Here is a 16,605-nt window from a genome sequence, read left to right as displayed (position 1 = left end):
ACACAGTGAGACTCCATCTCAAAAAAAAAAAAAAAAAAAAAGAAAGACTTTGAATACCTGTAATGTGGTGCAGTTTTTTGGTTTTTTTTTTAAGACTGAGTTTTGCTTTTGTCACCCAGGCTGGAAGGCAGTTGTGTGATCTTAGCTCACTGCAACCTCCGCCTCCCCGGTTCAAGCCATTCTCCTGCCTTAGCTTTCCGAGTAGCTGAGATTACAGGCATCCACCGCCACACTCAGCTAATTTTTGTATTTTTAGTAAAGTCTGGGTTTCACCATGTTAGTCAGGCGGTCTTTAACTCCTGACCTCAGCTGATCTGCCTGCCTCAGCCTCCCAAAGTGCTGGGATTACTTTTTAAATAATGAATTCTTAGAATTTCTGTATCTTGAGCTATTGATACATATAACAATGCGGATGTATCTCAAGGCTAAGTGAAAAAAATCTCAATTTCATTGAGAAGACACACAGCTGTAGACTGACACTCACTAGTGCGTATACAGTTGGTGCAATCTCAGCAGGTCAGGGGATCTGATCAATGAAAATTTCCTGCATGTACTATGGTTTTGCAAGGTGCTACCATTGGAGAAAACATGGCAAGGCACTCTAGGATTTCTTTATATTACTCCTTACAACTACATGTGAATCTGCAACATCTCAAAATAAAAAGGCTGGGTGCGGTGGTTCATGCCACTGCTGTATTATGACCAATTATCTATATTCCCAGCACTTTGGGAGGCTGAGGTGGGCGAACTGCCTGAGGCCGGGAGTTGTAGACCAGCCTGGGCAACACAGCAAGACCCTGTCTCTATTAAAAATGAAAAACTTAGTGCGGCTTAGTAGCCCCTGTGGCCCCAGCTCCTGAGGCAGCTGAGGCGGGAGAATCCCTTGAGCCTTGGCTGGGCACTCCAGCCTGGGGCGTCAGCAAGACTCTGTCTCAACAACAAAAAAGCTTCAGAATATATATATATATATAATTTTTTTTTTGAGACGGAGTTTCGCTCGTTACCCAGGCTGGAGTGCAATGGCGCGATCTCTGCTTACCGCAACCTCCGCCTCCTGGGCTCAGGCAATTCTCCTGCCTCAGCCTCCTGAGTAGCTGGGATTACAGGCACGCGCCACCATGCCCAGCTAATGTTTTGTATTTTTTAGTAGAGACGGGGTTTCACCATGTTGACCAGTATGGTCTCGATCTCTTGACCTCGTGATCCACCCGCCTCGGCCTCCCAAAGTGCTGGGATTACAGGCGTGAGCCACCGCGTCCGGCCAGCTTCAGAATATTTAAGTCAAGTTTGTAGGAAAAATATATGTATATTTCACTAAGCAATCCAAACATTAAGACACTCCTTTTGAAAAAGCCGGTAAATAAGATAAATTTGTAAGAGAGTAACCAGAAAAACGGGCAGTTACTAGGGACCCGAAGCACAGCGGCCTTGCTTTCCCAGCGCAGGCGTCCACACCCTGGCTCACGGACCCCACAGGAGGGGCGCCAGGGATGGGGCTGCATCCCCGCCCCGCCGCCGGCCCTGGCGGTCCCGAGTCCCCGCGGGCGGCCAGGGTGGGAACGCAGGTGGCTACCAGGTGAGAACGTGGGCCTCAGCCAAGAACGCCTAGGCAAGGCCTGGAGGAGCGGGACCCCAGGCCACACAGACCACCCGACCCCGGGAGACAGCGCCTGCAAGAGAAGGGGAGGCCCGGGAGGGAAGGAAGGAGAGCCCCGGAGGCGGGGAGGGAAGGAGAGAAGGAAGGGGAACCCCGGGGAGGGAGGGAAGGAGAGAAGGAAGGGGAGCCCCGGGGAGGGAGGGAAGGAGAGAAGGAAGGGGAGTCCCGGGGAGGGAGGGAAGGAGAGAAGGAAGAGGAGCCCCGGGGAGGGAAGGAAGGAGAGAAGGAAGGGGAGCCCCGGGGAGGGAGGGAAGGAGAGAAGGAAGGGGAGCCCCGGGGAGGGAGGGAAGGAGAGAAGGAAGGGGAGCCCCGGGGAGGGAAGGAAGGAGAGAAGGAAGGGGAGCCCTGGGGAGGGAGGGAAGGAGAGAAGGAAGGGGAGCCCCGGGGAGGGAGAGGAAAGGAAAGAAGGGGACCCCTGGGAAAGAGCCCCGTTAGGACAAGGCCCGGCGCTCACCGGGACGTAGGGGGCCGCGCCCACCCGCCCGGCCAGAGCATCACCGTCCCGCGGCCTGGGCAGGGCTCTGCGGCGCCGGGAGCCGAGGGGCGGAGAGGGACGCCGTCTCTCGCCTCGGACCGCAGCGCCCGAGGGCTTCCCTTCATCCTCTGCCAGGCGGGACTGCGGCCGGGAGGCCGGGAAGGAGCGGCCGCCGCTCAGCGAAGAGCCGCCCTAGCCCAGCGCCGCCGCCCAGGACTCCCGCCCACACGCAGGCGCAGCCCCCTTTAAGAGGCGGGAGTGGGCGTGTCCCGTCGGCCGAGGGGCGGTGCAGGGCATGTCGGGAGATGGAGTTCTGTGCACCGACTCGTCACCCTCGTCTTCTAAGAGCACCTCCCGACCGGCGTGGGGCCTGGGAGCCTCGGGCCGGCATCGGTCACCTCAGGCGCTAGCCACGGCCCTCACAGAGGGCAGGACGAGCCGGGGAGACAGGGGGATGTCGGCGCCGAACAGGCGGAGCGCTGGGGCAGGGGCGGTGCGAGAGCTCCCGTCGGCCCCCGGGCGGCGCTGAGCATTCCGGGAATGGGAGTCCCCGCGGCCGGCTCCCGCCAGTGCCCCGGAGCCCCGGGCCGCGGCCGTCCTAGGACTAGGGCGGAGCGACCGCCGCGCCTGCGCAGAAGGCCGGGGCCGGCGAGGGGCGGGCGGCGCGAGGGAGATGGTAGGTGCGCTGGCGTCGCCTCTGCCGGTCGGGGTCGGGGTCGGGCGCCGAGGTCGGCGCTGGCGGCGCGCTGGATGGGTGGGGCCGAGCCCGGCGAGCTGTGTGGGGCGTCCCGGGCGGGGCTGAGGGAGGAGTGCGCCGGGGCCTGCGAGCCGGAGCGGCGGCGTGGGAGGCGCGGGACCGTGGGGGGCGCGGGTTTGATCGGAGCCGCGAGCTGCGAGGGACTACCGATCGTGAGCGGGGTGCGGGGGCGGCGGGGGCCGGGGGGAGCCGCGGGGCGCGGGGCGGCGGGGGCCGGGGGGAGCCGCGGGGCGCGGGGCGGCGGGGGCCTGGGGGAGCCGCGGCTTCCCAGGGCGGCTCGGAAACGGGAGCGGACGCACGCGCGGGCTCGGCTGCTCCTGCGGGCGCCGGTGCAGGTGCTGAGGCTGTTGACCAAAACCGCGCAGGGGAGGAACCCCGAGAAGCACAGATTCGCGGGGGCGGCCTGCGGCCGGGAGGGGAAGGAGAGGCGGCGGCGCTCGGGCCGGGGCTGTGCGTCTGCGGCCCGGGAGGGAGGCTGCCGGGGTGCGCCTCAGCTGCTTCGAAGTGCGGTGGAAGCCACGGTGATGGATGGGGCTCAGACACAGCGCCTCAGAGGCCAGCAGGGTGCTCTGGCGGTGATGGGCGCTGGGCCGGGCGCGCTTTTGGCGCCGAAGGAGCTGGTGCCCCAGCAGGGGTGGCAGGCGCCAGACACACGGCTGGGACGAGGGCCGAGGCACGGGGTCCAGGAGCCTGTAGGGTGCGGGCGGGGGCGTGCTGTCAGATGCTGACGGTGTGAGCTGAGCTCTGCAGAATTTCTCTGGAAATTAGCCAGAGAAAAAGTGAGGTGGCAGGGGCAGCCAGCTGTGCGCGGCTCCAGGCAGAAGAAACGGTACATGCATAGGTGGTCGGCGATGGCGTCGTCTAGAAGCTGAAAGATTGCCCTGGCTAAAGCACAGAGAGCCGGGAAGGGACACGGTGACGAGTAGAGGGGAGTGGAGGGGGAAGACAGAGTGTCAGGAGGGGAGAAGAGCCGCAGAGGAGACTGAGAAGGGCCGGTGGGAGAAACCAGGAGGCTACAATGTGTCGAAATCAAGAGGATGGGGTTTAGATGGGAAGGGAGCCATCAGCAGTGCTGAACGAAAGAGCAGCTGTGAAGATGCCACTAACTGCAGCCGCCGGGCTTGTGTGACCCTCAGGGGTCACTGCGGAGGCCGAGTTGCAGCGAGGTGGCATGAGTTAGGGTGCATACCTGGGCTGGTAAAGGTAGTTCGCTCCACCTTTTAGGAGGAAACGGGCAGAGTAGACAGGAACTTAGCTTGGGGAAACTTGAACACGCTCAGAATGCGGGAGAGGAGCGTCTATGATCATCTATCAGCTCCTCCACTGCTGCGGAGCGGGGATGAATTTCATTCTCCCTCCCTCAAGTGTTCTGTACACCAAAACAGCGTCAAAGTGATCCATAAGCTTATATAGTTTATTTGATCAAAATGATTGGCCCACCAGCCCCCTGTAAGTTGACCCAAGGACATTGTAAGAGTAATTTCTTTCCATTCGACCTATGGGTATCCTTGATGCCAGATTATATGAGTAGTTTTACACAAAGTCACAGTTAAAACGTTTAAGACTTTTTATAGCTTAGAGATTTTATTTGCTGTTTCCGCTGGATTGTCCGGATTTTTATTTCAAGAATTGTGTACATTTTAACAGAATAAAGTAGTGAAACCTAGAAAATACCCCCCTACATACACTCTTGAAAAGCTGGCCTAATAATTGAATTTGCATGACGTGGTAAGCCTCGGTGAAGGTTGTCAGCCTGAAGGGCGGCCCCGGTTCCACAGTGGATCGACCTTGATTAGTTTGACCTGGGTTCAGTCCCATCTGGGTACACTCAAAAGCTTCCTGCCAACGTCTGGGCCTTTGTTAATTTGACCTGGGTTTAGTCCTGTCTAAGGGCACTCGGGGCTTCTTTCTCTCCCCTTTAGTTTGTTAGTTGATAGCTTTTTTGTCTCCTAAGAAGCTTTATGCCAGTTCCCTTCTTCAGAAGAGGCCACTTGGGTCTCTTAGTCACTTTTGGACATGAAGCACGTAGTCTTTAGATTTAGCTACTCATCGTTGCTTTAATTGCCGTTATTTTATGGAGAAACCTGTAAGCGGTGACGTCAAATGATTGCACCTTTGTTGACTGGCCAGAGACATGTTAATGGGCTAAGCCTAGACCTCAGAGCTGCTCTTGCTCGTTCTGAACCGGTGCTTTGGCACCACCGTGCCGTTCAGGGTTTGCTGGCGTATCTTGTGACATCAGGCAATTTGAGTAGATTGCAGGAGGATCTCCGTGTTTCTCGATACCCTTCAGTTCCCTCTGTAGCTGACAGTAACCATCCAAAACCACTTTGAATCCATGTGCTCCTGCATCTGTTCTTCTAGAGTTGTAGGAAACTAGGCTGCTGGTGTAACAATGTCGTCGCATATTAGAGGCGGCTTCAAGGGGTGACCCGCGGGAGCTCAGGATCAGACACCATCATGTCTTCCAGGTGTCCGCATTCCAGATCTCTTGATGTGGAGCCATCAGTTGTATAATGCTGGTTGAATAATTCAGTCACCCAAGAGGATATTAGTCTGCTGAATAGTCTGGGAGAGTCTAATGAGTACAATGTTGACTTTTTTTTTTAGGTGAAATTCATGTGACATAAAATTATTTTAAAGAGTACAATTCAATGGTGTTTGGTATGTTCACAAATTTGTGGAACTCCCACCTCTATCTAGTCTTAAAACATTTTTGTTGCCCCAAAAGAAAGCCCTGCACCCATCAACAGTCACTCCCAGCTCCTCCCTTGTCCCAGCCCCTGGCCACCACTCACCTTTCTCTCTCTGTAGATTTGCCCATTCTGCATATTTCCTCTAAGTGGAGTCATACACGGTGTGGCTTCTTGTGCCTGGCTTCTTTCACTCAGCATCGTGCTTTTGAGCTTCATACATGTTGTGGCATGTATCAATACTTCATTCCTTTTTATGGCCAAATTCTATTCTGTTACATGGATATACTAAATTTTGTTGTGTAACATGGCAGAATTTTTAAATCTAGCAATGATGGCCGCTTCCATAGTGAGGATGTCATGGCTTTTCTTAGTGGTGGACCATTTTGGGGGTTGTACTTGTGTCTTTATACTAAACTTTTTAAGGTAACTCTTGGCTTTGCTCACCCTCCCTTCAGAAGGCTGTCAACTTCGTAAAAAGACACCAGCTCTATCTTTTGTCTGCTTACTGTCAGAGAATATGGGATCTGATTTAATTTAGCTAAATTCAATCTTGCCGGAGAATACAACCTCGAATTCTTTGTTTAGTTCTTTTCAAAAGCTCAATTTCAGGAAATAATATAGAGAATGTGTATTCATTCATTCCTCTAGAATGTAGGTCGGGGTCAGCAAACTACAGCCCACAAGTTAGCTGTTTTTGTAAATTGAGTTTTATTGGAACACTATGGCTGTCTGCTTTTGCAGCATACCACCTGGCCCACAAGCCTGAGATGGCTGCTGTCTGGAACATTACGAGAGAAAGCTGGCTGAGTGAAGGTTTCTGATCTTCTTCACCAGCTCTCAGCCTGAGTTCTACCTTCTCCTACCTTATGAGAACTTTCCAGATAGACCTAAGCCATCTGTGAAACCCCTGAAATTTTATTCAAAGCTGCCTGCGCATGTGAGGTTCTTATATGTTTTCCTGGAGGGCAGAACGATGACTCATCAGATTCCAAAAGGGATCCAAGACTCCCAAATGCTCAACACTCATTGTTCTGAGTGGCCGAAATGTTAATTCCCTGGACTCCCCTGAATTAGCAGTTCTCAAAGTGTTTCGTCTCAGGAGTCCTCTATTGTTTTGGGGCTTGTTTTTTATTTTATTTTAGGTTCAGGGGCACATGTGCAGGTTGGTTATAAAGGTTAGTAGCATGTCCTGGGGGTTGCTTTACAGATGATATCGTCAGCCAGGTGAGAAGCACAGTACCCAATGGGTGGTTTTGTGATCCTCTCCCTCCTGCCACCCTCAAGCAGGTGCCGGTGTCTGTTGTTCCTTCTTTGTGTCCACATGTGCTCAGTGTTGAACTCCCACTTACAAGTGAGAACATGTGGCATTTGATTTTCTGTTCCTGCATCAGTTCACTTAGGGAAATGGCCTCCAGCTCCATCTGTGTTGCTGCAAAGGACATGATCTTCGTCCTTTTTGTGGCTGCGTAGTATGCCATGGTGTATATGAACCACATTTCCTGTATGTTTCTAAGAATGATTGGAGCCCCAGTCATCGGAACGTTGAACCCCAGTCCTTCTTAAATGAGAGCCATTGTTTATGTGGGTAATAGTCGTCAATATTTACCATATTAGAAATTAAAATAGAAAGTATTGAAATATTTCTGTATTTAATTAGCAATAATAAACCCATTAGTTTTTGCAAATATCTTAATTTTGGCTCAGTAAAAGGCTCCCAAGTCTTGTTTTCAGTCCTGTGATATCACAACCCATACAGCCTGTGGAAGCCTCTGCTGTGCACTTTGTGAGAATGAGAGTGAGCAAGGCTGGTGACAGCTTAGAACACTCAGGAAGGTAGTTCTGTGGAACTCCTGAGAGGCCTGAGGACCCCAGGGTCCCAGGTGCACGCGGGGGACTGTCTGTCTGGACAGCATTATCTTAATGTTCCTGCGGAATTGTCCTCTGGTATTTTGGCACCATGCTTTTTGATTGCCTGTCTCAAAAAAAAAAAAAGCAACTGGAAGCCAGCTCTGCAGTACGTTGTTGGCGTTTTGGTGAGAAATTGGTATACACGAGGAAACGTTGAACTTCGTGAGGAGCCCCAGGAGATGGTTCCCTCAGGCTTTAGGCCAGAATGGTCTGTACCACTTCTGAGCTGCTGCTAAGGTTTTAGATCCTATGAAAACGGATTTTCCTAACTAATCATATTTTCTTTGCTGTGGCACTGGGGAAGCTTAGAGCCTGATTTCCAGCTCTGACATGTGACAGGCCTGTCCCTGTACTAACAGTACCCCTGGCCTTCTGGTATGCCTTTTCCCCAGTCTCAAGTTTTCTCATCCATACCTTGTTATCCTTCTGTATATTTCTGTAAGTTATGTTAGGATTCATTCCATGTGTTTTTATAAGTTGTCCATTTTTATTTGAACAAGATTGAGCATAAATTCCTTATAAAAATTTGAGTAAAAAATTACCCCCTTATTGTGGAAAGCATTTTTGTAAAACATTAGCATCCAGTAGATTCTAGGGTCTGTTTGGATTTAGAGAAGTTAGTAAATCACTTTCTTTTCCAGTGTTGTTTTCATTAAGTTACTTTGTTTACTATTATTATTTTTTGAGACAGAGTCTTGCTCTGTCACCCAGGCTGGAGTGCAGTGGCAAGATCTCAGCTCACTGCAATCTCTGCCTCCCAGATTCAAGCGATTCTCCTGCCTCAGCCTCCCGAGTAGCTGGGACTACAGGTGCACACCACCATGCCCTGCTAATTTTTGTATTTTTAGTAGAGATGAGGTTTCACCATGTTGGCCAGGCTGGTCTCGAACTCCTTACCTCAAGTGATCTGCCTTGGCCTCCAAGTGCTGGGATTACATCATCAAGTTACTTTAGATAAGTGGAAACTCAGCCCTCCTATATCTGGAAGTGTCAAGATATTACCTTGTTTCATTATATACTATATATAGTACAGCTACTTGGCAGTTTTGTTATTTATTGCCTGCCCAGAGCCTCTGTCCTATTTTTCATTTTATTTCTGTCTCCTATACAGAGGCATTCTTGTTATTAGTATTATTGTTTCCATTTAATCATAACAGGCTTTTTTTGTGCCTGCTTGTGAAATTTTTATAAATTACTTTTAACACTTTCCTTAGTTATTGGTGTACGTTTTTATCAGTGTGATTCTGCTGAATTTAAACTGGGAAAAACTTAATGTCTCCTAACTGCACAGCCTCTTCCCATTCATTAGAGCCTGAACTTACTTGAAGCCAAAGAAGACCCTGCAGCTAGGGCCCCTGTGATGCTGTGAAGTCCTTGCCCTGTTTCATCAGAGGGTTAGATGTGCATTACAGAGGGAGGCATACAGAGATTTTTAGAAAAACAATAGTCATACTTCACGCAGAGTGACTGTGTAGAGGTCAGAATGTGTCTTGTATAAAATGTTAATTCTCATAATTTTTGAAGGTTAGACTGCCTGTTTGTTACTGTGTAGGTGCCATTGTTTCGATTTTCAGAAGGCTGTGCAGTCTTTTTAACTGATGAAGAGCAAAGCTTTATGTTCTGTGATTCTGCCCAGTTAAGTGCAGGCGTTAGGCTAGAGGCTGGGACAAACCCTGAGCAGCCTCACTGGCTTTCCTACTTCTTTTGCATCCCAAAGCATAAGCTTAAATCGTCTCAGAGGGACAAGGTCCGCCAGTTTATGGCATGCACTCAGGCTGGCGAGAGAACTGCTATCTACTGCTTAACGCAGAATGAGTGGAGACTAGACGAGGCCACGGACAGCTTCTTCCAAAACCCAGACTCGTTCCACAGGGAGTCCATGCGGAACACTGTGGACAAGAAGAAGCTGGAGCAGCTGTACGGCAGGTACAAAGGTAAGAGGGGTTGGCAGCAAAGCTGGACGGATGCCCACCTCCATCAGCGGCCTGGGCACTGCATGTCCAGGGCTCTGGTGCCAGAGGCAGGAGGTCTCTAGGCTGCTCTTGCTTCTTCTCCCTGCGCTCAGCTACAGAATCCACTTTCTCCCATTTAAATGGGGCTGGGACTGTGATTGGAGGGAGGTGGGGAGGGCGAGAAGAGGGGAGTCAGTGATGGATCAGGACCAGGCCAGCGCCCACTTGTACTGTGCGGTGAGTCCGATGTCGCACAGCCTGTCAGGGAAAAGCCACTGCTGGGAGGCTTGGTGTCAGCATGATTGTGTCTGTTAATACGGTATTGTTTTCAAGCACTTCTATTTAGGCTGAAATATTGATGGTGAGAAGGTTAAGAACACCACCAAATCACGAAGATGATCCTGGAGCAAGGGTGAACCTCAGTGTTTTCCTTGCCCGGGTAGTGGCATGTCAGCACTGAAATAGCTTCCATGGTTAGAGAGGCTTTGGGAAAAGCTCTCAGCAAAGAAACCTTGTGTTGCAGATTGTGAACAGTCATGATTTTTATTGACATCAGTGCTTAGATCAAAGCTTCTTGTGAAAATGCAGCTGTGCCGTGAACTCTAGACTGCCTTGATGAGCATATGCAGATCCAGGTTCTGCAGGCTCTACATTTCATATCTAGTGCAGAGGGAGAGGCAGCAGGCTAAGAGCTGACTTGTTTAGCTGTTTCTAGCAGTTTTTAAGACTAAGTTTTCCAAAACTTGAAAACAAAACCAAACCTTGACCCTCATTTAAACAAGTATTAGCTCAAATATAGAATAATTTCCTTGGCTTTAACTTCTTGTTTGTTTATTATTTTCATTTTTTGCTTTTTTTTTTTTTTGAGACAGAGTCTTGCTCTGTCGCTTAGGCTAGAGTGCAGTGGCACCGTCTCAGCTCACTGCAACCTCCGCCTCCTGGGTTCAAGTGATTCTTCTGCCTCAGCCTCCCGAGTAGCTGGCACTACAGGTGCGCGCCACCACGCTGGGCTAATTTTTTCTATTTTTATTTAGAGACAGGGTTTCACCATATTGGCCAGGCTGGTCTCAAACTCCTGATGTCGTGATCCGCCTGTCTCGGCCTTCCAAAGTGCTGGGATTACAGGCGTGAGCCACTGTGTCCAGCCAAATACTGTGTGTGAACTTTAGTCTTTCTGTTTAGATCTGAAAAATGGATTGAAAATTGCCTTAAAAAAAATCTTAGCTCAGAAACTTAGTCAGTGGTAAAACAAACAAATCAGATTTGTACTTATTATAGTTCCTAAAAAATTAAAATTGTTTTTAGTTAAGCTTTAGTCATGTTTTAAGAATTTTTGGCTAAGTTAGTTACTGAACTAATTTTGTAAGTCATATGCTATGCAAATTTTTTTAAAGTTATTTAAATATGTACAGCTGCCTTTGAAAAAATACTTGTGTATAAGTGGAAAATTGTATCTTTAGGTGTTATTGAAGCTTCATTCCTTCATTATTATTTAACTTTATCATGCAATTATAGTTAGTTAAAGTAGAAACATGGTGTAATCATTTTAGACTCTAAAAATAAACATAGTTCTAAGACTGCTGACAAACATATGTTATTATATTAACATACAAACGAATAAGTACTTGTAAAATTACTTGAAATATTGAACATTGTTGTAATGAAATTTACTGAGATGGTTTATTAATTCAGAGCTTTGTAGATCAGTATTTCTGTTCCTGAAGTGTAATATAAGGAGGTGGAATTGAAGAAGGTAATAAGTGAGGTTTTTTTTTTAATAGAACCTCTGTCCCATAAACTATGGGTGAGGTTGTTTTCTCCTGATGTAGGAGAATAGAGTTAGAAGGATGTTTATGGTTTCTTTCATTTACGTCATCAGTTTTTCTTTGGTAACTATATATATGTAGTAATATATTACTTAAACGACCAAAGTTAAATTTTGTATGAAGGGGAAGAAAAATTTATCACACCTAATCTTTATTTAAGCAAAGAAGCTACAGGTTTTCTATTTCACCTTCTAAACCAACAATTGACATATGCATTATGATATATTATGATATACATAATCTATCTGAAATTACTAGCTTTAGTGACGTCTTGCTGGGATGCTTTAAATATATTTTACTGTTTGATTTTCTGATAAACAAATACTAAGTTCTTTAATTTTATTTTTAAACTAGAAATAGGGGGTGGGGAGCCTGAATTTCTAAGCTATTAAATGTGGATGCATAAGCTAAATTATTCTGAAAAAGAGTTATTGTCCAGCACCATTAGAACTAGCAAATAAAATTATTTAAGAAGAAAAACATCAATCATTCATTTACTTTGGCAGAGTTGTGATAACTGAGGTATTACAAATACTTTATCAATCCAGTATTTTTGTAGCAGTTTGCCTTTGGGTGAGCTAAATTTCTGTAAACTTGAATTTTTATTTCACTTTAAGGAAATTAAATTTTTCTTAGTGATCAGAGCTTCTCAAAAGTCAATGATTTTTTTTCCCCTAAAATCCAGAAACCTAGATTTTAAAAATAGGACCGTTTTCTGGATACATTATTTGTTGCTCACTATTTCTTTCCTGTGCAGCCTGTTGATTGATGTATTGGAAACACGCTTGCTAGAACTAGGTAGTATAATAGAATGATAGGATTCAAACCTCCTATTTTAGAATTACTTTTCAAAAAAGTATAACTTTCTTTTCCCCTGATGTTAACTACAGACCCACAAGATGAAAACAAAATTGGAATAGATGGGATCCAACAGTTTTGTGATGATCTGCACCTAGATCCTGCCAGTATCAGTGTATTGGTCATCGCGTGGAAGTTCAGGGCAGCAACTCAGTGTGAATTTAGCAGGAAGGAATTTCTAGATGGCATGACAGAACTTGGGTAAGTAAATTATTCTTAGCTTAAATTTTTTCAGAACTGAAACTGAAAATACTTTCAACATTATTTTCCAGCAACTTTTACAAATTAATTTCATATTTGTTCATTTTCTTTGTGTATCTTAAAAATTTCTTATGTATCTGCACTATTAAGCCATTGGTTTCCTTTTAATTTTCAGTGTAAAGCTTTATTTCATTTCATATTTTAATTTTTTTATATTCCTTTTGTAACTCATTTTCTTTTTGAGTTTTTTCTTTCCAATTTTGAATTGGCAGTAAATTATCAGGTTCAGTTCATTCATGTTATTTCATAATACTATATGCTAAATGTAGAATTTATTATGTTGCTATGTTAAAAATTAATTAAGATGTCATTTTGGTTTTTGCTTGTAATATTTTTCTATTCTGCCTAAAGGATTAGGATAAAGGCTTCATTAATAACTTAAAGATGTTTCTCGCTTATCAGATAAGTTACAAAAGTAAATGAAAGGGCCTAATGTAACTGTCTTTTCATCATTAAGCTTAATGAACTACAGTCATACACTACATAATGACATTTTGGTCAATAGTGGACCACTTATGTGACAGTCCCTGTAAGGTTAAAATGGGGCTGAAAAGTTCCTACATCACAGTCTTATAATGTCATAGCACAGTACATTACCTGTGTGTGGTGATGCTGGTACAGACAAACCTACAACACTGCCAGTCATATAAGACCATAGCACATCCAGCTATGTGCAGTATTATATAATACTTGATAATTCAAATGATTACGTTACTAGTTTATGTATTTACTGTACTTTTTATGGCTATTTTAGAGTGTATTCCTTCTACTTGTTTGGTTTTTTGGTTTTTTTTTTTTAATCAAGATGGAGTCTCACTCTGTCTCCAGGCTGGAATGCAGTGGGGTGATCTTGGCTCACTGTAACTTCTGTCTCCTGGGCTCAAGTGATTCTCCTACCTCAGTCTCCAGAGCAGCTGGGATTACTGGTACCTGCCACCATGCCCAGCTAATTTTGGTATTTTTAGTAGAGACGGGTTTCACCAGGCTGGTCTTGAACTCCTGACCTCAGACGATCTACCCACCTCAGCCTCCCAAAGTGCTGAGATTTTATAGGCATGAGCCATGTCGCCCAACCTAATTCAACTTTTGTTTTTTGTTGTTTTTTTTTTTTTTTTTTTTTGCAGGATATGTGGCAGAAGCTACTGCTACTTGGCTGTGTAGTTTTTTTTCTCCGTTTTTTTCTTTTTTTTCCCTAAGTTAACTGTCAAACAGCCTCAGGCAGGTCCTTTAGGAGGTATCCAGAAGGGGGCATTGTTGTCATAGGTGGCAGTTCCATGCCTGTTATTGCCCCAAGGACCTTCTAGTGCAAGCCTGTCCAACCCGCAGCCCAGAACAGCTCTGAATGTAGCCCAACACAAACTTGTAAACTTTCTTAAAACATGAGACTTTTTGTGACTTTTTTTTTTTAAAGCTCATCCGCTTTTGTTAGTGTTAGTGTATTCTATGTGTGGACCAAGACAATTCTTCCAGTGTGGCCCAGGGAAGCTAAAAGATTGGACATCCCTGTTCTAGTAGGACAAGATGTGAAGACAGAAGACAGTGATTTTGATGATCCTGACCCTGTGTAGGCCTAGGCTAACGTGTGTGTTTGTGTCTTGGTTTTTAACAAAAAAGTTAAAAACGTATTTTAAATAGAAAAAAGTATATATAATAAGAATATAAAGAAAATATTTTTGTACAGCTGTAGAATGTGTTTGTATTTTAGGCTAAGTGTCAAGAGTTAAAAAGTTTTTAAAAATTTTAAAGTTACAGTAAACTAACATTTATTATTGAAGAAAGAAAAATATTTTAATAAATGTAGCAATAGTCTAGTGTGTAGTGTTTGTAAAATCTAGTAGTGTCCTAGACTTTCACATTCACTCACCACTCAGAACAACTTCCAGGCCTGCAAGCTCCATTCATGGGAAGTGTTATATACAGGAGTACAATTATCATCTGTACTGTATTTTTACTGTACTTTTCTATGTTCAGATATGTTTATGTTTGTGTAAATACACTCTAGGATGTTCACACAACAATGAAACTGCCTAACAACACATTTCTCAGAACATATTCCTGTTGTTAAACAACAAACAAGCGTGTTTCATGAGATGGGGTAAAAGCCACCTTATTTGACTTGCTATTTCTCATATTCTGATTTTCAGTGTTGATAACTTAGAATAGCATATTTTTAGCTGCTGAAGAGAGCTTGAAGCCTTATAGTAAACTTGTTCTTAAAGCATATACTTACAGCAGCCGAGGGAAAAGAAAAAGTAGAGAACTTGTTTCCTGTCCTGAACTGATGAATCTGTTCTATTTATAGTCTTGTCTGTTTAGATGATAAACTATTTCTAATATAGATGCTTCTCATCTTGACAAACTCATCTTAAGTTTAAAAATATCATAAGTTGGCTGGGCGCAGTGGCTCATGCCTGTAATCCCAGCACTTTGGGAGGCTGAGGAGGGTGGATCATGAGGTCAGGAGTTCAAGATGAGCTTGGCCAAGATGTTGAAACACCATCTTTACTAAAAATACAAAAATTAGCTGGACATGATGGCAGGCGCCTGTAATCCCAGCTCCTTGGGAGGCTGAGGTGGGAGAATCGCTTGAACGCTGGGGGGCAGAGGTTGAAGTGAGCAACTGCACTCCAGCCTGGGCAACAGAGTGAGACTCCATCTCAAAAAAAAAAAAAAAAAAAAATCATAAGTTAAAAATGCATTTAATACCCCATAATCTTATAAAGTCAAAATGAATCTTTTTTTTTATTTTTTGAGGTGGGATTTCTCTCCTAGTCACTTAGCCTGGAGTGCAGTGGCGCAGTCTTGGCTCACTGCAGTCTTGACCACCCAGGCCCAAGCAGTCCTCCCACCTTTGTTTCCCAGGTAGCTGGGACCACAGTTGTATGCTACCATGCCCAGCTAAGTTTTTATAGAATCTTTGTAGAGACAGGGTTTTGCTGTGTTGCCCATTAATGGTCTTGAACTCCTGGGCTCAAGCGATCTTCCTGCCTCAGCCTCCTAATGCTCTGGAATTATAGGCATGAGCCACACTGCACTTAGCCGGAAAAATCTTAAACATTGTAAGTCAGGCACTGTCTGTAATATCTTATAAAACTCTCTGTGGGTGCATAAAACCAAACAAGCAAAAGATGTCATGACCATGGTATAACAGCATATTTATTCATGCTCTTTGCACTTAGGAAAGTCTAGGTGAATTACCAGTAGTTTTAGAATGGAAAATACCTGTTAAGCATTCTGTTGGTATTGTACAATACATTATCCCATCTATTAAAAATCTCTCTGAAATAGGAAATTTTGGAAATACATGCTTCTTAGGGAAATACTGACATTTCTTAGTCATTGTCTAAAAATATGTTATACAAAGAAATTTTTTAAATTCCTGTCCATTATCCTATTATCTGTTATAACTTAACATATTTTAAAGATTTTGAGTGTGAGTCTTTCCCAAAATAGCCGAGATGATTTGTGCCTCTTGAGTATGCAGAATGTGATCTTAGGTTACAAGTTTATGATGGATAAATACTGCTGTCCACATCTCATGGGGCTGTTAAGAAGGAAAGCATTTTGTCTGTATTAAAGTTTTATACTAAAGTATAATGTAGAGATTAAAAAATCTCAGTGCTTTTAAGACTATTTGCTCTTAGTTTAAATAGTGCTAAGCTTTAAAAAATACTTTAGCTTTTGTGTCTCTGTTTTTATTTTTTTTCACACTTTGTCATGGCTATTAACTTTCTTGACTGAAGTTAGTAGAATACCTGCTTTTAACAGTTAATCCTATATCATTTCATTAGAGGCCTAGGGATTCTTAAGTAAACCAAGTAAAATTTCTGAGCATTGTGTTTAGAGATGGTGAACCAGGTAAAAAACCTGTGTCAAGGCATTAAGGAGCTAATAAGATAGTGAAAAACTGTGAAACAAAAATCTCAAGAGGTAAGCCCAGCAGCTGGGGCTACTTTTCCCCAGAAAAGCAATTCTTTCGACAGCCCCTTTTGATAGCCTCTTTTAGGTACAAGGACAACAGCTGAAAACTGGGGTCTGCCCAGTCTTCAAGGTTGGAATACTCAAGTCTGGGGTCTGAAGACCTGTACTTTAAGAGTCAGGGTAAACTGGAAGACCTCGTGGGAACTCCTAGCTCAAGTCATCTAGAGAGACTAGAAAATATGTCACTAAAATTGGATTAAGGTAATTCCACATTGCTAGTGCTCACAGGTACCT

At 45.2% G+C, this 16,605-nt stretch overlaps 2 protein-coding genes across 11 annotated transcripts in view; one reads left to right on the top strand and one right to left on the bottom strand.

The window, feature by feature from the left end:
• TMCO3 (transmembrane and coiled-coil domains 3) overlaps window positions 1-2,376 on the bottom strand; it is a 55,516-nt gene extending 53,140 nt beyond the window's left edge. For both annotated transcript variants that reach the window (XM_032246307.1, XM_032246308.1), the window contains exon 1: window positions 2,112-2,376. The gene's annotated coding sequence lies outside the window, so the exon portion shown is untranslated. The remainder of the gene's footprint in view (window positions 1-2,111) is intronic.
• A 140-nt stretch (window positions 2,377-2,516) lies between these two features.
• DCUN1D2 (defective in cullin neddylation 1 domain containing 2) overlaps window positions 2,517-16,605 on the top strand; it is a 34,857-nt gene continuing 20,768 nt past the window's right edge. The window contains exons 1-3 of one of the 9 annotated variants that reach the window (XM_032246310.1): window positions 2,688-2,808; window positions 9,211-9,427; window positions 12,162-12,330. In XM_032246310.1, the coding sequence (XP_032102201.1) occupies window positions 2,806-2,808; window positions 9,211-9,427; window positions 12,162-12,330 (389 nt within the window). In that variant the 5' untranslated portion in view covers window positions 2,688-2,805. The other 8 variants (XM_032246314.1, XR_004259243.1, XM_032246315.1 and 5 more) reach the window with 8 other exon arrangements.

This window comes from Sapajus apella, unplaced genomic scaffold, assembly GCF_009761245.1.
Source record: "Sapajus apella isolate SASKATOON/1434 unplaced genomic scaffold, GSC_monkey_1.0 scaffold60, whole genome shotgun sequence".
Classification (NCBI taxonomy): domain Eukaryota; kingdom Metazoa; phylum Chordata; class Mammalia; order Primates; family Cebidae; genus Sapajus; species Sapajus apella.
The sequence above is the reverse complement of the archived record's forward strand: the minus strand, read 5'-3'. Positions and strand labels throughout refer to the sequence as shown.